The sequence below is a fragment of the Leptodactylus fuscus genome, chromosome 7, assembly GCF_031893055.1.
Source record: "Leptodactylus fuscus isolate aLepFus1 chromosome 7, aLepFus1.hap2, whole genome shotgun sequence".
Lineage (NCBI taxonomy): Eukaryota > Metazoa > Chordata > Amphibia > Anura > Leptodactylidae > Leptodactylus > Leptodactylus fuscus.
In genome coordinates, this window is record NC_134271.1 from 114,134,457 (window position 1) to 114,157,479 (window position 23,023).

The 23,023-nt window shown below is 42.6% G+C and overlaps 1 protein-coding gene across 1 annotated transcript in view; it reads left to right on the forward strand.

Moving 5' to 3' along the window:
* LOC142214129 (deubiquitinase DESI2-like) overlaps positions 1-23,023 on the forward strand; it is an 82,011-nt gene that overhangs the window by 31,473 nt on the left and 27,515 nt on the right. The window contains exon 2 of the mRNA XM_075282915.1: positions 14,379-14,451. Coding sequence (XP_075139016.1) covers positions 14,379-14,451 — 73 coding nt within the window. The remainder of the gene's footprint in view (positions 1-14,378; positions 14,452-23,023) is intronic.

Consider the following 23,023-nt stretch of genomic DNA (forward strand, 5'->3'; position numbering starts at 1 on the left):
AAACACGGGGAGAACATGCAAACTCCTTGCAGATTGTTTTATGCCCTTGGTGGGATTTGAACACCAGGACTCCAGCACTGCAAGGCTGCAGTGCTAACCACTGAGCCACCGTGTGGCCCCTGGCTATTTAATTTTGATGTTAAAAGTAGGCGCTGGTCACATTAATATGACCGGACTGTGTATAAGGCTGGCTGAACTCTTTGGCTGGTGCATGCACAATAAAGTCCCAAGTGACACAGGCAGGTTCAGGAATTGTACTGTGCATGTGCCAACCAGGGAAAGGTAGCTATTAGCCTCAGAGCTGAAGAGGCTGTCAATCAGCTGTATAGGAGCAAAACTGTATAGGACAGTTCAGGATGGGGTTTTTAGCGGAGATGCAAATCTAGAAATGGAGCCCATTCCAGTCTTAGACAATTCCCGCAGCACTTCATTCTCATTTGTATATTCCAAAAATGGATTTTCAAACAAACGGATCAGGTAGTTTATGGATCACTTGAATGGGCTTGAGCAGCAATACCAGACACAGCTTTTAGACAATAGTGGCAGTGTTTCTAGAATAAAGCTTCTAGCCCTGTACATTCCTTTTCATTTACATTTTATTAAATTACTGAGGTATATAGTAGAGTCTTAACTTTCAGCAATGATAATCCTGTTTTATTCTCTAGCGCTGTCATTTCATATGGATTTTAATTCAATTTTCCTGAACCTACAGTTTCATATAAACTCATATCTTAGTAAATCCTTACCAAACCCCCTACCAATTCCTGACTTGTGTAGTATTACATTTTCATTTCTTCTTCACTTTGCTACATGAAGCTTCTATAAATCATTATGCTGGATCTTTGTCATTGCAGCTGTAGAAAGGCTTTGATATACAATGTATAAATACCGGATTCCAGTGCGTGCAATCTTCTTGCATTCATTTCCTCTGCTAAACCCTGCAGCACAAGAGCCATGTTTTTTCACACAATAATTTTAACTTAACATTATTCAACACTTTGTTCTAAGTAAAAATAGGGAGTTTTTTTCCTTTTTAATTTCTCAAAATAGGTTTTGCTAAAATTATAAGAAAACAATAATAAGGATATAAGAGGTAAAGGAAGTCTATCACCTCTGCCAAGCATATTCAACTGTCATCTTATGCAGATAAGGTAGTTGGTGCACTGGGGGTGGGCCTTCACCACCCTGGAGCACTGCTCTTGTCACTCAGACCCTCCCACTGCTATGACATCATCCATCTGACTTGAGCTGCAAGAACAGTGCTCCCAGGATTGAAGGCCGCCATCAGTGCACCAACTGTTTAAGACTTGTTGGTTTTCTCCAACAAAAGTGACAGACTCCCTTTAAAGATGTCCCAGAATCACAACCTATCACCTCTCCACAGGATCCTTGGTGAACTGAATACTGGGAACTCCATCTACTACAAAAACAGGGGCCACCATCCAAATTGAGCAGGGTTCAAGCATTTGCATTCCTGCTTTCAACCCAAGATGGCTGAACACTGTACTCCGCTATCTTCAGCAGTCTAAGAGTCTGGATAGAGTTTCAGTTCACATGTTCAAACCAGTACTCTATAAGGCTAGTTCACACAGAGGTTTTTTTGCAGAAAAAAAAAAAAAATGCCACTCGCTTTTTTTTCTCGCTAGTGATTTTTTTCCCCCACAAGCTGGAAAAAGAAACAACATGCCCCTCCTTCCCACGGATTCTGCGGGTGAGACAGCCGCGGGCATCTGCAACTCAAGACTCACTCCCGATAAGGCCCATTCAATCTGGCCTAACCAGGAGCCGGATGCCGCGATGGGATGACAGTGCACTGCATCTGAATCCCGTTGCGGTTAGCCGCGAGGAAAAGGTTTCTGCCGTGTGAACATACCCTAAGACTGCTAAAAACAGGACCCAGGGCCCACATTTTCATGATCAATGGGGTCTCATTGGTTTGATCGTCACAATTCAGACACTTATTGTTTGCCCAGCAGAACCTTTTCTTGCCAGATAAATAAAATCCACTGCTCTGTATGATCTGTACAGAAAGATTATGTGACTTTATGTGACTTTCAGAATTTAAGAGGGGTATGTGGCCATGGGGGACCTAACGGTAACAGTCATACCTGGGTCTTGGCTCCTAAAGGCCACACACTACACCAGCATTATAAACAAGAGTGGAAGTATTTATACAAATATATCCATCCTTACCTTTCCTCTTGACTCAAGATATCCCTCTATGCACAAGATGACTAGCTCTGCGGAAAAAATTGTTATTTTCAGGTATTGTGAATGCGAAAGATTGTTTATTTTTTTTCCCATCTAGTCATCTCGTGCCACTTATCTTGGCATATCTCAAGCAAAAAGGAAAGGTAAGGAAGGACACATCTGGTAACTTTAGCTAAAAATGTAATGGATCTCTGGTTTAGGCTCTTTCCTAGTAAGTATCAATGATCCCTGGTGTTCTTGTGGTTACATCACTGTGATGATACAAGGTCATTCATAATCTTCCCACCCCTCCACATTTGTAGGGAATGTTGCTGTATCTACCACCGTAACAAAGTCTGAACTTTCTTTTTATATAAATATGAACTATATATTTACATAAAACTTAACAGAAATAGGTCAGAAAATTGGGATAAACATATATCGTGCCTCAAAAACAACCCTGAAAATGATAAACCTTGCTCGAATGCAGCTCTGTCCTAATGAGTTTCCTTACCACATCAAGCCGGGGGTGCAAACTGTAGCATACAGTAGGTGTAAGGTGGTGGATGCTATCACCTGCCACAAAATGGCCTTAGGTGAGTGGCCTTCTTAGATCTTTGGCCAAGATTGGCCTGTATAAGTGGTTGTTGTTGTTCTGTATAAGTGGTCTGTTACTTATGCTCAGGGTTTTTGTATATTTTATGATATGGATTGCAATAAATATTCTGATGATTTATTATAATGTATAATTTTACACTGTCAACTCGTATAAAAGTGAGGATTTCCTGCACATTCATGTCTTCCATCTGAACCTCAGTTGCTATTGTTTCTAAGTTCTGTCTATGTACTGCAATTCCAGAGACGAGTCTGTGTAGCCGAAGCCCTGGGTGACAAATCTGTTTTATGCCTAAGTCGTTGGCAAACCCATGTAAGAACTGGGCAATTGCTTTGTGTGCCACGGCACTGCTGTATGTTTTGTTTGTTGTGTTGGACTACTGATGCTGATCTGGAGTTGTTACACCTAACTCCATCTACCTCAATAAACTCCAGTATGGTAGTAATGTGCCTGTGTAGGTACAGTGTATTTCTTGGTTGCGACTTGTACTATCAAGAAGCAAGAATCCGATTGCCTTGTCCTTGAATAGGTTAGTGTGGGTGAAGGGGGATTGCCTGGCGCATTGTAACAGCCATCACAATAAGAGTTCGACCACTGGCCCCTGGCCTCTACACAAGAGTGAACAACCTGCAGCCATTTTGTGCAGCGCCCATCCATCTGAACACAAACATGCTTGTCTGATAGTGGCTGCTCGCATGTAGCTTCATGAAGGATAGAAGAGGAGCACAGGAGCAAGTACTAAAGGTACACTGTGTAGCTATGTTTAGGTATCCCAAATATCAAGAAAATAGAGGCTTAATTCATTGGGCACTCCAGAAAGTTGATATTTGGTAAAGTGAAACATGGAGCTCTCCGTTATAGTTTAGGGTACACTGTGTAGCCATCTGTGGGTCCTTTAACTCATTTAGCACTCTAGAATTTAATATATGAGGTAGATGTGGCCATGCATGAATTTGGCTCTCATTATAATATATAGGCATTATAAAATATTAGGGCCAAACCACCTATAACCTATAATGGGAGAGCCACATGCATGCATAGTCTTTTCCTCTCTGAATTGCTGACTAAGTTGACCCCCATTCTCCCAATAGGTTGCAATCTTGGAACAAAGGCTATATTTACCCAAGATGGCGAATCTATCCGTATACAGTTCAATAAGATCAAGTGTATTTTTGTTGCTGGAAAACAAATGGAAGGTTGGAATTAGAAAAAGGCTTAAGATTCAACACTAAGTCAAGGAATAAGTGATGTCAAGTTAGACTAGACAGGCTAAATATATAGCAGAGTTATCAGACAGCAGCAGTCGCTTTGATAAATCTGCTGCAGTTTAAGGCTGTCTAAAACTTAGACAGTATTTGTATATTTGTCCCTTTATGCCAAGTGGATGACATCATGAAATCTGCACATTGTACTACAGCACTGCATTATTTATTACCGTCCCTGTTTTCACTTCACCTAAGTGTAGAGTAGAGGCAAGATATTACAAGCTTCCCGTCATTTTCTGTGGAGCACACAATATTCATCTGTTCTCATTGGAGTAAACAGCTGTCATAATATGTTGTTACAACAAGAAGAACATTGAAGCTAAAAGTCACCTTGTAAGGAGCGGAGCACCAGTATTCATATCTGAGGTTTCCTATAAATGCTATGCCGCAAGGATGACATTTCATTACAGAACTGTTCTTCTGACATGATTTACAAAAAGAAAGCTTTAGTATATTATTTATACCAGTAAGGTATCCATAATAAAAACTTCCATGGGCACAATGTAGTATTGCCGCAGCCCAGATGGAAGGAACTGGAGGATGGGAGTAGTAGTGGTGGAAGACATGCCACGAACCAGGCCGAGCACACTCAACCACGCTCTATAGCTCTGCTCCTAGGCTGGACACCATTGAGAGGGGTCCTGCAGCACTATGTCATGTTGGTGGTAGTAGTTTTCCCGGGAGCTTTCAGTTGGAGAGGCTCTGAGCCGGGAGGAAAGTCGGAAGGGCATTGATTGTAAGGCAGGAACAACTCAGGTAGACAGACGTGCATTAGAAACATGGTGTCACTTTACTCAGCAACTGATCAACAATACAACAAGCAACATCCAAATGGGGGTTGTAGTTCTTCAGTGTCCACCTCCCCAGCCTTGGTCTTAGAACGTTGCCCAGGGATGTTATCACTCTAAGGATAAACTCCACCCCAACTGCTCTCCGCTGCCTCTCCCATCAGTAGATAGTGGGGGCTGTAGTGCAGGGTAGTCCCTAGCTCAGGGCTACATTTGGTTGATCCTTGTGCTGAATCTTCCTCCTTGGGGATGTCTGGAAACTTAGACCTCAGTTGTCAGTGCTGGCATGTACTGTTCACTGTTACCTGCCACATTCTAGACTAGACTGACCTCTAACAGTTCCCTTAGGAGACCCAAGTCTCCTAGACCCTGTCCAGTGGCCTGGGATCGGACAGGGCTTTGCCAAGTGTGAGGTTTGAAGGACAGGGGGACAGGGGGAATGTAGAACACCATATAATATTTACAGTACACAGAACATGGAACATAGAACACAGGGCATACAAACACCAGAGGCACAAGAGACCCAATAAAAGTAGGAGCACTCTGAGATGCTTCAGTATCCAAGTTAGGCAAGATATACTGCAAATGATATTTCCTCTGTTCTCCAAACAAGTTGTATTTATTGGTATATCTATATATTAATATTGTAACATCTCTACCTGTTCGGGTCACTGCACAACCCTCTGCTCGCATGCGGTGGTACAGGAGGCGTGTGCAGTTTGGTTCTTGGCTTAAAGTTTTTGGTCGCACTGTGTGAACACGGCTCTAGTTCTCTGATTGAATTTCCACCACACCCATCGTCTGCCCTTGTTTGCCTCTGCTCATGAAGTGTTAATTCGTGTGATTGACAGCCTGCCTTCCTGTCAACTCCAGGGGCTCGTCCTCCCTATTTAGTCTTGGCTCTCATTCACACCAGTGCTTGCTATTGCCTTGTGCATACTTGCTCCTTACTGTCCCTATTTTTGCTTGCATTCTGATCCTTGACCTTTAGCTTTCCCTACTGACTATTCTTTGGACACCGATTTGGCACAGCATCGCTCGACTGTTACTGACCCTTGACTAGCTGACCTCCTGTTGTTGTTGTCCATCTCGTCTTTGTTTTGTGTCTCACATATACAGGAAGGGACCGTCTTCGTGGTTGCTGCCTATTACGTAGGATAGGGCCTGGCAATAGGAAGGGACAGTTGGGGGCTTCAGCTTAGGGCTCACTGTCTCTTGTGTTCCGTCCCAGGGTTCAACAGCTACTGGGGAATTGCTGTCCTAGCAATTCCCTAACAAATATGTTCATGTATGTGGTTTTCAGCTAATTGCTAACCAGGCTTGGACTAGTCTACAGGGGATCAGGTGACTCCTCTGCTGGACCCCTGCTCCAAGGTTGGCCTGTAGCCGAACACCCCCTGTACAAGCAGTATACAGCACAGTACACTCACTGTACTGTGTACATATCAGAAATGTAAAGCAGCTGATCCAGCCTACATGCCAAAATAATAAGTTAAATTATTTAACAAACTACCCAGTTTATTATAATATAGACACATTGGGGTATAAAATATGCCGGTCTTGATGCCCCCTTCTCTAATGCAAGGGGTGCTTAATTCATAATGAGGGTGCACTTCATCATGAGTTAGGTGATGCATCTATCTATCTATCTATCTATCTATCTATCTATCTATCTACAAGTTTTAAGGACATTATACAAATTACAATTAAGGCAATATCACGTATGGCGGCAATGGCCATGTCCGCCCCCAGCTGGTGTGGCCAGTGTAGGTGTGCATGGCTTTACAAGCAGTTTTTGCAACGGTTGCTGTATCCGTACCTAAAATTGTACAGAAAACTGCAAATGCCACAGAATCTCTACACCTATAGGACCCTCCAAGAAACCTAAGGGCACATCTGTGCTTCAAGTGGACACATTAGACACATGAAACAGGATTCATCATTTCCATAGTAACAATCCTTTTCATCCCACCAGTCCTCACCGCCTAACATGTCCTCTCATCCTGATGTATAATCTAGTAGATGCCATTAACACATTCTAATTTGCATTACAAGTGTAGTCATTACATGGCTTTTTTATGTGCATGTCAGGGCTGGATTATTACAGAAAGGCTGATGAAAACATTGAAGTATAAATTTTATATTTTTTTGTATTTTTTTTTTACCATAAAGTAATTTTATTATAAGGAAACTACCAGTTGCACAGCTTTTAAACCACTTATATGCTGTTGTAGGCTCTTAGTACACATAATTTCATACCTTTCTTGTGTCAAAGTATAGTCTTGCGGCAGAGAAATTCTACTTTTACTCCATATGTCAAATAGCTGTTCAGTGCACTTGTCTGAGCACTTGTTTTCTAGCTGCAGGGAAAAATATCAGGGAGATTTGGGATACTAAACCATGCACAAGCCATTATGGTCCTGTTATAATGTAATCTGCAGTCGCATCAAATCTATAATCCATAAGGTTAAGGCCCCACATAGCCAAGTGGAGAAAAAAGAAGTGCTGCGGAAAAAACTGCAGTGGAAACGCATCATGTTTTTTACCGTAACAATTTTCATTGCGATTTCCCAGAGTTTTCCACTTTGGACTCTCTGCCCCTATTATACCTAGGACAACTGGTGTATAAATAAGAAAAAAACAAGAGCAAGCAAAGACAGGGAAAAAAGATGGAGAAGAATACTTTACAAAACAGTAAAAATCCTCCCAATGAAAACCTAGCTAAGGCCAGGGCCGCATGTGGCGTAAACGTCACAGAAATAAAAGTGGCGTTTTACAGTCACAAATAGTCTAACAAATGTACATGCTGCAATTTCCAAAACCATTGTGTTTTTTGGAAATCACAACATGTCAATTAAACCTATGGAAACGCTGGTGGTTTCCCTATAGCTATGATTGAAGTAGAAAGTCTGCAGAGAAAAACTGTGAACATTCTGTGCAAAGCGCCATGGGAAGAACCACGATGCATTACCGCCACGGTTTTTCCCACAGTGCTTTTTCGCTGTGGCCATAGCCTAAAGGAAAGCAGGCAAAGGATATTCATAGGCAGAAATCTTCCTAGACAATTAGGCTTTGTTATTGGTCACCTTAAACAATTGTAAGAGTGCATTCATATCGAGGAAAATGGCGAGGAATTTGGTGTGGAATCCGTGTTAGATTCAGCACTGAAAAAAAAGCCTCCTATTGACTTCAATGGGTTCCTTTTTCTGCTAGCAATGGGAGGTACCAAATTCAGCGCCATTTTCCTCTGTGTGAATGCACCCTAATAGTTTTTCATTTTGGACAACTTCAGACTAATTTTAGCTATCACCTATGTTCCACTTTGGTCACAACTTGGTGGACTGTGGTTTATTCTGCAGCTCTCTGCACTGTACGGTGGGATCTTTCCTTTTACTTATCCTAATTCAGCTTTGATCTACACTGTATGTTTGTTCAGCTGTGACCATGACCAATGCAAAAGAATCTCAAACTGGATTTCAAGAGGTCTCAGCGGTATCCCAAGATTAAAATGGGTAATGGTGGACAAAGGAGACATGGTGCTAGAGTTATCTTAGCAGTTATTGGCTGTGTATATTTTTAAGGCCCAATTCACATCTGCGTTTGGTGTTCTGGTCGGGGAGTCTGCTTGGGCACCCACCGAACAGAATACAGAACACATTAAAAAGCGGTTAGCTAAGAAACCACGTGGACTCCATAGACTATGATGGGGTCCGTTTTTTTTTCCGTGCAGTGTCCACACGAATCATGCAGAGAGAAAAGTACTGTTTGATTCCCCAAGCAGACTCCTTGAACGGAATACCGAACGCAGATGTGACCCAGGCCTAACTTGTGGTAGAATGGAGAGAATTTACTATCTACTTTACGCCAGAAAACTGGTATTGCTAGGAATGGATGTAGCACATCTTTTCTTGCAATAAAGATGCGCCACTTTCCTCTTTCTGCGCCTTGCTCGCCACTTTCTACTTTAGTGGACAGAACAGGGCACAAATCAGAACAGAATAGGATGCCTTAGCCTGTTAGGTGTGAATCAAATAGGAAGTCTATGCTAGTCCCTGACTGGCGTAGATTTCCATTCTGGCTCATGGGCATGCACCTGAATTATAAAGAGGCCAAAGCTTCTTAATTCAGGTGCATCTTATATAAACTTGAGACTTCATTAAGACTGGCGTACAGAATACCAGTCTCAATAAATCCCCCCCTATTGTCTATCTGTCACTGAAGGGGAAAACTTCAAGATGTCCGCATTGTAGTATTACTAATATATGTATGTGTGCTCGATCTTAGATGTGACCTGGCATAGCAGCTACGCTCCAGATACCAGCAGTGAAATTAAAAAGTCACCCAGGCTAAAAGAAATATCATCGCATCGGGATAGCTGGTGGAAAGTCATTTATCAATGTTGCAGAAATGCAAAGCAGGTGCTGTGAATGTACGCGTATCGGTGAGCACCAGACCGTAAAGCCGAGCATGCCATGCTGATGTGTTATCTGGTCTTATTGCACTGCCTTATTGCGTTTTCTACATACTGATAAAGTATGTGATTTATGTGATACTGGGCGGCTTTATATTAACATGCAGCATTTTACTTATTCCAATTTCACACTTTTCCTCTGCGGACTGCCACTATTATACCTATATGGAAAATGCCAGGGTTTCCGTAGGTATAACGATGGATTTTATGCGATTTACAAATATGCAGCATTTTTGAAAACACGGCATTTCCGCTGCAATTTTTTTTCCTGCTATGTGTGGATGGGATTAGCCAGAACCATATCCACTTTTCCAGAACAATAAGGGTAAGTTCACACAGGGTTTTTTGGACCGGATTTTGATGCGGAGGCCACCTCAGAATCCAGTCCAAAAAATGGCCAGCTGCGACTGAATACCAGTGCACTGCAGTGGTATTCAAGTCGCGGCATTGCGCTCTGGATTAGACCCAAATGAATGGGCCTAGTCAGGAGGAAGTGTCGTGCTGTGGACACTGCGTCGGATTCCGCCACGGAATTCGTGGCAATAATGGGCAGGTCGCTTCTTTTTTCTGCGAGCGGCAAAAAACGCTAGCGGAAAAAAGAAGTGAATGGCTTCCATTGAAGTCAATGGGAGGCGTTTTTTTGGAGTCGGATTCTGAGGCAGATTCCGCATCAAAATCCGGTCCAAATAACCCCATGTGAACCTAGCCTTAAATGCAGTATTTTCGCAACATGTGGCCCTGGCTTTAGGCAGTTGTGGAGAAGCTGCTTTTTTGTTGCAGATTTTGCTGTGGCTTTTTGAGAAATGGATTAGCCCAAAGGAAGAAATATAAGGGCTTCCTATTAGGGTTGAGCTGATCTTGAGATTTCAGGATCGATTTTAAAATAAGATTTCTGATCATTTTCCAGCCGATCCCGATCGTGAAATTGGTAGATCGGAATCCGATCTTTTCTGATCCCGATTGCTCAACTCGACTTCCTATATATTTTCCATTCCTTCTGAAGCCACTCTTGGTTTTGACTCAAAGAAACGGAGCAAAATCTGGAACAAAAAAGCAGTTGACTGCAACATGTGGCTTCAGACCTAAACCCAATTGGAAAATGCTTTTAGGCCAAAAAATATACATAAAATAATAATTTGAAAAAATTGTGTACATAATCTTTAATGGCAGTTTGTCTTCCACGTTACAATCCTGTCAGCTTTCAATTCCTTTATGCTCATTGTAACGTTTGGTGTACTTTCCCATAGAGGCCACTCCAAGGATTTTTGGAACAAGAGTCTCTAGTGTGATTTATTAATACAATTTATTAAGTTGTTATATATAAGTTCATAGGATGTATGTAGAGATACTACTTATTACTGGATTCAATCCTTGTACATTTTTTAAGGAATAAAAAATAAAACCTTTGCATGTACAATTGGTGTCCAACAGGAACAGAATGTTCCCAGTTTTGTAATCCTTCTGTAATTGGTTTTCATATGAAAAATACCATGGAGAACGGGAAGTGAAAATGATCGAACTCCCTGGTCGCCTGCTCCTGTAAATTATATTTTCATTATGCTTGGATTACTAAGAAAGGTGGATCATCTTGAAGAACATCTTAGTTTACGGTCATTTCATTAGTTGTCGGGATAAAAACTCATTAAATGGAGCAATATAGGAAAATCTAAATAGCAAACCCCGGTTCAGCTTCTCTCTGGTCCTTATCTGTAATAATGCAGGGCTAATGGATCTCAGAAATATTGCTGACTCTAACTTTAAAGGGATTCTACCATTAAACTACCTTTTTTTTCTAATGAACACGTTGGAATAGCCTTGAGAAAGGCTATTCGTCTCCTACCTTTAGACGTGGTCTCCGCCGCGCCGTTCCGTAGAAATACCGCTTTTAACCGGTATGCAAATGAGCTCTCCGCAGCAATGAGGGCGGGACCCAGCGCTGAAAGGCCGATGAGCGCATCCCCATTGCTGCCTAGAGCTCTTTCCTGTGCCGCCTCCTTGTTCTGCAGCAACTCCGCCTCTCTGGCTTCTCTTGCTCTTGTAGTTCAATACAGGAGCATAGAGAGGCCACCCCAAAATGGCCGCCGGCCAGCTCCTGTATTGAACTGCAAGAGCGGCTACCCAAAAATAGCCGCCAGGCGGCTCCTGTATTGAACTGCAAGAGCGGCTACCCCAAAATGGCCGCCGGCCGGTGGCCATTTTTGGGTAGCCGCACTTGCAGTTCAATACAGGAGCCGGCCGGCGGCCATTTTGGGGTGGCCTCTCTATGCTCCTGTATAGAACTACAAGAGCAAGAGAAGCCAGAAGAGGCGGAGTTGCTGCAGAACAAGGAGGCGGCGCAGGAAAGAGCTCTCGGGCAGCAATGGGGATGCGCTCATCGGCCTTTCAGCGCTGGGTCCTGCCCTCATTGCTGCGGAGAGCTCATTTGCATACCGGTTAAAACCAGTATTTCTACGGAATAGCGCGGCGGAGACCACGTCTAAAGGTAGGAGACGAATAGCCTTTCTTAAGGCTATTCCGACGTGGTAAAAAAGGTAGTTTAATGGTAGAATCCCTTTAAGATGTAATGAAGCAAGATGAGTTTCACCTATTAATTTGGCAAATGTTCTGGTAGCTGATGCTAGATCAGACTCTTTATTAATAAAACAGCACAACACAATTTGGGCTCTAAACGGCCCTTTCTCAAGTGCAAATAACTCAACCAGTTGGGCCAGATGCACTTGAGAAAGGGCTGTTTATAGCCCGAAACGTGTTGTGCTGTTGTATTAATAAAGAGTCTGAGTGAAACCATCCGGTTGTCTCCTTGAGTTTGGACCAGTGAGCGCGTTTTTTCCTTCTGAGCCTTGTGGCCCTCCTTCAAACTGACTGCCCAGTTCTCTGGTGTTAGCTAGTGATTTCCGCTGCCATCCCTGCCTTTGGTCATTTCACATATGCAAGTGGTGTTGTTGTGACTTATTCACAACATCCAGAGGTGAGAGGCCAACTGGTCGGATTTATATATCTCTATTTTTTCTACATCATTACCTATACAATAGTATGCTCGGTGTCTTTTTTTTTTGTTATCTTTTTTGTTTTTGTTAAAAAAAAAATAAAAAAAAATTACAGACATCACATGGTCATTATTCACTCATGAATGTAGCCAAAGAAAAAAAAGGTCTGCCAAAAAAAATGGACATGTGAATAGACCAATAGACTCTAGTCCAGAGACACAAAACTATGTGTCACCTACAAAAAAACTGCATAAAGGTAAGTTCACACTGAGTTTTTTGGCCAGGGTTTTGAGGCCGTAATCGCCTCAAAACCCTGACCAAAAAGGCGGCTCTCATTGAAATCAGTGGGAGCCGCTCAGGAGCTTTTTCCGGGAGCCGTTTCTTCTGGTTCCTGGGCCTAATCCAGAGCGCAGAGCGGCTGGATGCCAGTACAGTGCACCAGCTTTCAGTCGCGGCGACCCGACTTTTGGATTGAAACCTGAGGCAACCTGCGCCTCAGGTTCTGATCCAAAAAACTACACTAACCCTAATAGAAAGGGTAAACTATTTAAAGTAGTATCTTGTGCTATAAAAAAAAGGCAATAAAAAATGTGAAAAGCAGACCCATTTACCTCCCCGTTTTTTTCAATTTACCTGGATATTAAAAGAAAAGTATGCAAAGATAAAAATGACATAAAAATAAAGCCCTTTGTATTACAGTAAAAAAGACAAAAAATATTTTTTATAACTTTTGCAAATACAATGCAGCAAAATTTATTAAAAAATAGTGTTGGGGTTCTTTACAAATTGTAATTAATATGCTATTTAGGGGTTGTCTGATTCCTTCATCCCCTCTGTATAGTTTATCTAATGTTGCCTAAATTTCCCAGGATCAATCCTAAGGGCAGCAACAGATAGATAAGCAACATAGACCTTCAGTCCCCTAGCACACTCTGCAGGCATTAACTGCATCCTGCTTGTGATAAATTTCTCTGTCAGCTCTTACAAGCAGGAGGCAGAGGGATTGGTGTGAATCTGCATCTGATAGGAATACACAGGAGATTCTTAGCCCATCGCACTGATGATAGCAGGGAGCAGTTTTATAGGAATTTTAGAGGCCCATCTAATAATTTTATGGACTCATACTACATCATTGCTCTACTGGTCTACCGAAATTATGTCCTCAGCCGACATCTATGTATTGTGAGAGAGTGAAGGGTGTGGTGTGGGAGGACAGGTATATTCCAGCCAGGCAGTTAAAGTGTGTATGTTAAGACCCACACCAGGGAGGTCAGCCGCATGTGAGGACTAGGAGCTGTGGTACCACACTGACAGAGCTGACATGTCCAGACCATACCTATAAAGCAGGCACTGTGCCGCCTGTTGTTGTTGCCAAGGCAGGAGTCTGGTAGCCAGATTCCTGTATAGTCAGGGAATAGTTTTCTTATGTTTAGTTAGATCTCAGCCGAGAAGGTTTTTAGTTTGTTTATCCTGTGCCTTTGCAAAGGCAGTTAATGTGCTACAAGTGAATAAAGACTGAACTTGTGTGCAATCCAGTGTCTGTGTCCCTGTTTCCTGCACTGCTACAAGCATCTACCTGAGCGATTCCCCACAGTATGGAGTGACAAACAGTGGTGTGTGGAACGTGTTGTGGTCTGAAAGTTGCCAGGAGGTATTTTAATAGATGCTGATGCAATCCTGTAGTTCATAGGAAACTGAATGACACTCGGAACAACAAGCTCTGGACTGATGGTCAGACTGGGCATCATATGATATAGCTGACTATAATGAAAGGGCTCAAAAAATATGGATGCCACTGAGTTGTGATGTCACTAAATATACTCCTATTGCTGGTGGATCATCATCACATGTCCTAAAAATATTTATTTAATGGTACACAGATAAATAAGACTCTAAAAATATTCTCAATTTATCTAATTCACAACTAAATAAATCTCTCTTTTCTAATCGCATGCAATTTATTGAGCGGTGGATGATGTCTTAATGCATGACCACTTCATGACCAATTGAAAGATTACACTAAATCATCTGATCAATAAGTATATTCCATTTTTATTGCAGTACTGGATCAATGAATACACCTCAACACTGGGCATTGGAGTATTTCATTCAGGGATAGAAATCTATGGAAGAGGTAAGTTAAAGCTCTTGTTGATGTCTTTGTCTTTTATTAAGGCAAGCGAACCCTCTCCCCGAATGGAAACCCGAACGCAAGTTAGAGGGCTTCTTAAAAAGGTGGTCTTGTCGAGAATTTTCATTGCATTCAGTTCAATGTATTATTAAACTAATGGCACCCATGGTAATGCCAGTTGCCTCCATGTCCCTCTTTCTAGCCATTCTGTAGTAAACATGTTGCGTCTAGCCTCACAAGACTCAAACCCTACCCATCCGCAATGGCCGCACAACTTTAAGGCCGGGGCCCCATGGGCTGGAAATGCTGCAATATGCTCGCGGTGTTTTACAGTACAGACAAAGTGGATTTTGGAAATTGCAGCATGTCAATTATATCTACAGAAATGCTGGCGCTTTCCCCATGGATATAATTGGAGCAGAACTTTATTTTTAAAGGGGCTCTATCAGCAAAATCATGCTGATAGAGCCCCACATATGCGTGAATAGCCTTTAAAAAGGCTATTCAGGCACCGTTAAAGTTATATTAAACTACCCCCCGTTTTAAAATAATACCCTAAAACAGAATGTGATAAACTTACCGAACGTGCACGGGGGGTAGGCATTCAGGGTCCGACATCTTCTTCATCCACGCCTTCTCTTCCTTTGATGTCCTCTGGTCCCTTCTTCCTCCGGCGCTCGCAAACTGACATCTGATTAAAAAAAATTGTCCTGGTCGCATGCGCAGTAGCCGTAGTAGAAGCAGCATGCTACTGCGCATGCGCCCAGGCCATTTTTTTAGCAAATATCAGCTCGTGAGCGCCGGAGGAAGACAGGACCCGAGGACATCGCAGGAAGAGGAGGCGTGGATAAAGAAGATGTCGGACCCTGAATGCCCGCCCCCCGTGCACGTTCGGTAAGTTTATCACATTCTGTTTTAGGGTATTATTTTAAAACGGGGGGGGGGGGGGGGGTAGTTTAATATAACTTTTACGGTGCCTGAATAGCCTTTTTAAATGCTATTCACGCATATGTGGGGCTCTATCAGCATGATTTTGCTGATAGAGCCCCTTTAAAATTCTGCGGGAAGAACTGCGATGCGCTGCTGGCGGGCTTTTTTCCGCTTTATTGGTGCGGGTCTTTCCGTGGGGCCTTAGCCTAAAGGAAATTGTGCAGCCACTGTGGGAGGATAGGTTTTGCCAGTATTCGGTTAACCACAATTTGTGTCTGTCCCTGAGCCCGACACAATAATAAGCAATCTATGAATGTAATGTGTAAAATATGGCCTTACAGAAGAATCCATTACAGCAAATTGAACAGTTTTATTTTTAATCACCATGGGAACCATTTCTTCTCTGTAAAATTGTTTTCATCATAACAAAATATTCCCGTTTATGACTGATTAGATGGGTAATTATCGATGTCTGTCTGAGCGATAAATGGTAATGGTCACTGCGGCCAAAGCACAGCTTTCCTGCACTCAAGTGGTAGAGAAAATAGAGAACGTAAGGTGAAATTTAGTTACATACAGTAGTGAATGTGTCTCTATTTTTTTCATAGACTGTAATTATATTAAAGTGATAAAATAATGAATCCTAGGGCTGCAGTACGTGTTATCCGGCGTGTCCTCTGCCGGCTGCCCATCCACCCCCGCTAATCTATATTCACCTTCTCTGCTGTTTTCGAAATGTCAACTCAGTGACATTGTAAAATAATTACACCTCACCCTAGTCATTTATATAGCGCGGCTGACATAAATTGTGCTCCATTTGTCTGCGGTGCCCCAGAATTCAATGGGTATTTGTGCCTCTAACTCTTTGTATTGTACACAGGACTGTTTAAGGTCAGACAAGGCTCCTTATATAAAGGGGGTGGGTGGGGAAAAAGCTGCGGTTTATATTTTATTTTAGAAAATATATTGTAAAGAATAATCTTCCCAAAGTCAATAGCCAACATTTATCTTTGCTATGCAATAGTATATATATATATATACATATCGTACTAAAATTATAAATGTGAAAGTTTGGATGTTTGTTACTCGATCTCGGTTGAACGGATTTGGATGATAAAGCCAGGTCTGTTATCTCTCTATGTAAACACACAGATAACCCTCAGTCCATTGTGTATAAGCATTTGCATATTATCTGATCTGCTCCAGGCAGTGCTGACACACTGGATGGGAAAACACCTTTAATCCAAATTGCAGGTTGCCAATTTTAAACATGCCGGGAAAAAGGAAATCTAATTTGTTGCAAAATTCTAAAACAATGAGAGCTATGAAGGTAACCAGAAGTCAACAGACTTCTCAAGCGGAGCTTAGAAGGATTGAGCAAGCTAGGTGTCAAGCAGCTATTAGAGCAGCTGAAACGGCACCCAGCAAGCTGCTGAGATGTCGGAACAATCACAGGCAGAGTGCGAGGAATGAGTTCAGCGGCAGGCCAGCTTGAGAACTGCCGAAACATTGGAGCATGCGGATCATCAATGCCAGCAACACTCTCATTATATGCCGTCCCAGCGAGCTGCTGACATGCTGGAACAAGCACAGGCACGGTGTGAGGAACAAGTTCAGCAGCAGAACAGCTTGAGAGCTGCCAGAATACCTGAGCAGGCAAACCATCGACGGCAGCAATTTGCTGAATATAGGCGGATCATCGACGCTAACAACAGAAGCTAGTGTGTATATATGTGTGTATATATATATATATATATATATATATATATATATATATGCAATAATTTATCTTTGCTATCTGCTACTACTAATTCTGCAGAGCCTGTTTCCTTTCAGACCTATTCATTATATAGAAATTCAGATAACTACATATTTATATGTATTTTGCTTCCGCACGGCTCTCTCAACAGGTCTATGTAAAGAATGTTGTGTTGTCATGACAACTGACATTCACTATGATGTCATTGGCAGGGATGATTAAAACCCAAGTCTGTTTTTGTAATGTACCTACTTCTAGATCCGATTCCTGATCCCCCTTCCAATTCTTGTGCTTTGCCCAGGTCGTGACATCTCTGCTGTCTTCTCCAGTTCTGACCTTGACTTGGTTTGTGACCTACCGTATATACTCGAGTATAAGCCGACCTGAATATAAGCCGAGATCCCTAATTTTACCACAAAAAAACTGGGAAAACTTATTGACTTGAGTATAAGCCGAGGGAGGAAACACAGCAGCTACTGAAAAATTTCTAAAATTAAAATGGTCAGAGTTTTTGGGTGCAGTCGACGCTGGGGAAGGGGAGGGGGTGTTTTGGTTGTCTGTCTGCCCCTTCCCTGAGCTTGAGGACTGGGATTTTTTCCCCCACTTGGAATTCAGTCTGGCTGAATATAGGGTATCTGCAGTGCTCCTATTAATACCTTCCTGACGGAATAGAAGCACTGCAGATACCCTATATTTAGCCTGGCTGTAGTCAGGCTGAATTTTAAGTGGGGGGGGACCCCAGTCTCAGGGAAGGGGCAGTTAGAGCGGACGTTCTTGGACACGGGGATATCTAACGTGTATGTGTTTCACAGTATTGACAGTATTAGTTATTGATTATATGTGTTCTAGGGAAAGGGGGAGGATTTGAATTTTTAATACTTATTTTTATTTTTTTTTCCTTTTTCTTAATTTATTTATTTTTTCTTCCATTTATTAGACACCCTAGGGGTCTTGAACCACCAGGGGGTCTGATCACTAATGCATTGCAATACATTGCAAAAATTGTCATTTCTTTTGCAGGCTGCATAGAGCAGCCTTCAAAAGAAAAGCACTGTAGGCTGGGGAACCTTTACAGAAGCGCTGAGGGGAATCCCCGGCAGGAGCACCGAAGGGCGGACCTGAAGGAGAACCTTGGCCGGCCGGACCTGAAAGGGAACTGTAGCCGGCCGCTGGCGGAGGGGATCCCCGGCAGAAGCGCTTCTTCCGGCGGCTGGCTGCAGTTCCCCATCAGGTCTGGCCAGCCAAGTTTCTCCTTCATGCCCGCCCCTTGGCGATCCTGTCTGCAGAAGGGGATGTCCCTCACCGCGGCCGAGCCTATCTTCAGGATTGCCCTTGAGAGAGCGGTCGTGCCCGCTCCCTCCTCCCTCCAGCGCCATGGTGGCGCCTGCCGCTTCCCCGCAGCGGTTCCCTTCGGCACATGACGACAATCACCGGACTGGGACATCATCGGAGAGCATCTCCGCTGTAACACTTACAGCGGAGATGTCAAAGCTTATGCCTGCAATCTCTGATTGCAGGTATTAGCTCAGGCATTACCGCTGTAAAAGTTACAGCGGAGGTGCCAGTTGGTATGGTGACCACTCTGGAGCAGAGCAGCACTATTATACAGTAGTTACAGACCTGGCATACAGACACTGGGGCGGGTGCCAAGGCCGCAGCAATTCAAATTGCAGAAGTACTTACAGTACTTCTGCTAGCAGGCCCCTGCTATGAGCGTGGCGATGCTGCTGCCCGGCACCCGCCCTGATGTCTGTATGCCGGGTCTGTAACTATGATGTACCATAATGACTCGAGTATAAGCTGAGGCTGACTTTTTCAGCACAAAATCTGTGCTGAAAAACTTGGCTTATATTCGAGTATATACGGTATTCTCCTTCAAAATCTCTGAACTAACCTCAACTTCTCGTGAGGTTTCTAGAAGTTTGGATGCCATCAATTAAAGACTATTCTTGAATATAGCCTCCTTTTATTCAGGGTTTAAGGGTGAAGACAAGGGGCTCCAATACAATTTCTCTTTTATTAAAGTTTTATGCTTTTTGGTTAAAGAAAACAGGTCAAATAACACATCACAACAGGACAGAAAGCAAAAGTTATTGCAAAGAATTGTACAATATAACATGGTAAACCCGATCCAGCCACTGCAGAATGTAGCACAACTATCAATCACACAAGGACACAACTTTCACACCACTTCGTGCCCTCATCCACCCCCAACTTGTAATATACCCGGCTAGGTCTCAGACATCTTCAAACAATATGACCATTATTTGTGAGGTCATTTCCTATTTAGGTACAGAGTCTGGTAGAGGAGTACATACTTATTAATAAGCTGAAGCCAGTTTTAAGGCCACACTGTCTGGCTACTGGTGATCTGCGGGGTCCTGGATGTTAGACCTCTGATTATCTAACATTGATGGCCTATTATAAGGATAGACCATCAATGTTAGAAACCAGATACATTCTTTAGGCTAGGGCCCCATGTGGCTAAGGCCCCACATAGTGGGCCGAGGAAAAAAAGTGGTTCAAGAAAAACTGAGGCGGAAACCTATCATGATTTTTCCTGCAGAGCTTTTCACAGAAAGTCTGCAGAGTTTTCCTCTGTGGACGTTCAGCTTTAATCATACCTAAAGGGAAACCGCCAGCATTTCCGTAGGTATAATTGACGTGCAATTTCAAAAAATGCAACAGATTTGGAAATCAAAGCTTTTATGCTGCAATCTGTAGATGGGATTCGCTAAACCCCAGTATTTACACCATGAGGTGCCCCTGGCCTTAAAGGGGTATTCCCACGTCGCATACTCACCAGTCTTCACTGCTGTAAAATCTTCTTTCTTCTTGGTTTCTTGCGTCATTTGGTGGGCGGGGTTTCACATGCAACCTGTTATTCAGCTCACCCCTAAATTAGCGTGTAGCTCCGCCCACCACATAGCGTGATCCTATGGGGCGGCTGAAGGGCCTGTGGTGTCCTCAAAGAACACTGTATGCACAATATTGGACTATGGAGTACAGGCAGGAGCAACTCCATTCTGTGTTACATATAGAGACTGCCTGTCTCTGCCATAATGAACACAATTGAATTAGCTAGCCTGATAACTAGGAGAACAGAAGATGAGTTCAGAAATGAAAGCAGCTCCTCTCCCCTATCTGAGTGCAGGGCCTAGGTCACGTGGTGTAGACACAGGAATAGCTAGATACACAGGCTCGCTCCCGTGCACTTAGCCCCTCCTCCCTCCCCCCTGAGAGCAGGCTGATACATCACTTGACTTTTGAGAAGATAAGTCAAGGTCTGTGTCAACAATGAATTGAATAAAGTAAGATAGTGGACAAACAAAGCAGTTTTGCTGAAGCAATGTATTTAGGAAAAGTCTTAAATCCACATTAACAAGCAGTATAGATAGGATCCTTGTGATGGGACAACCCCTTTAATGTCATTGTATAAATTGTCATATTCCTTTCATGAATAAGAGGAAAAAGAATTCCCTTTTGTATGTAACTTTTTACAACTGCAAACAAATTTTACATCATGACAAAGAAAATACAGGAAGAAAAATGCATCTGATCACTACCAAAATATCTGACCAAGAAGGGTCATAAAATTGGGACTGAAGCATTATTAATCAGAAGAATGCACATTGTGCAAATAATATTCAGGATCAATACAATGGGGCAGATTTAAACCTATGGAAATATACAAGAATTTTGGAACAAACTGTGCCAAAAAGCTGGTGTACATTCTTTTCAACGCATGTATTAAAGGGGTTTTCCGAGCAAAAAATCTTTAAAAAAAAAATCTGTTAGTGCTAGTAATGGGTTAATAAATTTACCCATATACCTTTAGCAGTGTTTTGAGTGATTTCTGGGTTTCTCTGGGAGCTCCTGGTATGCTCTGCATTTGTTTACATGATGTAGCTTTCTGTGCTTTTATCCTACAACTACCATGGTGCATTGCATGAGCTGACTCACACTACCTCCCACCCACTGCCCCTCTCCTCTCTCATCTCCCTGTCTACCTAGCTTTCCTGCCCATTACTAGCCCTTTCCAACTAACTAACTCACTCAGCCCACTCCCCACCACATCATACTTACCTGTCTTCCTCTCTAGGAGATGGCTCCTCCTTTTCTTTTATTGTGTGCAGACTGAAGATGCCCTTCTTCCTCCCTGCAAGCGCACACAGACCGGAAGTACCTCTGATGTCCATCCTCTGAAGTGCCATCTCTACTGTGCATGTTTAGTTGGCACCTTCAGACTGCGCAAGTGCTTGCAGAGAGGAACGGGAGGAGCCGTTTCTGGAGCGGAAGAGAAGTATGTATGACGGAGTTGGGGAGGGGTGGAGTAATGGTGACGTTCCTTTTCGGAAACGGGAAAACAAAACTTCATTGGATTATCAGAAAGTGTGCCTGGGACGGTCATATGACCACCTCAGGGATATAGGTAATTATAGATTTTTTAAAAAAATATATGTAAATTAGAATTTAGGGGGGGAGAGGGTTTAGTTTAGGGGTTAATTTTTATTTTGTCCCGGACAACCCCTTTAACTCAGCAGCTTAACCCATTAACTGCCACGATCCCCAATTGGGGATTGGGTACTTTAACCCGCCTATGAATGCCATCTGTCATTGAGGTATAGAAACATGATATTCACGTGCTCCAGCAGGATGTCGCTCGTAATAAGAAACCTAAACTGATCACGTGCATGTATTGCCTTGCGCACCCAAGGTCATTTTAATGGGTTAAGGTATGACACCATGCCCTATTGTCACAAATAGAGATGAGCGAACACTGTTCGGAACAGCAGTTCCGAACAGCACGCTCCCATAGAAATGAATGGACGTAGCGGGCACGCGGGGGGTTAAGCGACCGGCCGCCGACAAAGTGTACGTGCCAGCTGCTTCCATTCATTTCTATGGGAACGTGCTGTTCGGAACGGCTGATCAGAACAGTGTTCGCTCATCTCTAGTCACAAAGTAAACCAACTAGTTTATGTAAGCTAATACCAGACAGTCTATAGTTGTGCCAGATTTACCTTCCCTTAAGCCACTGTGATAAATCTGGTGCATTTTCAGAATATGTAGTTTACACTGTCTATTAGGCTTAAGTTCCATGTTGCGAAAACATAGTGTTTTACTTTAACTGCAAAGTGAATGGGATTCTGGCTAATCCCATCTACACATTGCAGAAAAAGCTACATTTTTGAAAATCGCAGACTAGATATAATAAGAACAGAAAATCTGCAGAGTAAAACTCAGAAAAATTCCAAAGAAAAATGCTGCAGAAAATATCTTAGCTTTTGCACAATTGTTCTTCTGACATGTTGCATTTAATATTCCCTGTACATTAGTTTTACTGGGGCCATGAAAAATAATGTATGAAAGGATGCAATTCTTGTATGTTTACAGAATCATGTGATGGGCAGTTTTCAAATTTGCAGTAAAACATCACATATTACATGGCTATGGTATAAAATCTGCATTAAAATATCACATATTACATGTTATACAACATGGATATGGTATAAAATGAACATATTTTTTTTTATTTTACTCTCTGATAAACCAAACCAGCGGAAACCTGAAATCTACAAGTCTGAATGTGCACAAACATGTTTCTCACCTTCACGCTGTTTCTGATGAAAAGTAATTAGCAGTTTGCCAGTATTGACCGTGGAGATGTTTTACACAAGGCACATTCAGCCCATTAACAAGCTTTCTGTTCCTTAAAGGGGATGTTTTATGACCTTTTCAAACAGAAATGAGGTCTGGGTCTGATATTTTGTAGTGATCAGATTCTGACCAGACATTTCATGTCCAGCTTTTTATAGGGTGAGTAAAGAATAATGTTTGAGCAGGTTAAGGCCTGGGCTACATATGGTGTAAATGTATACAGTT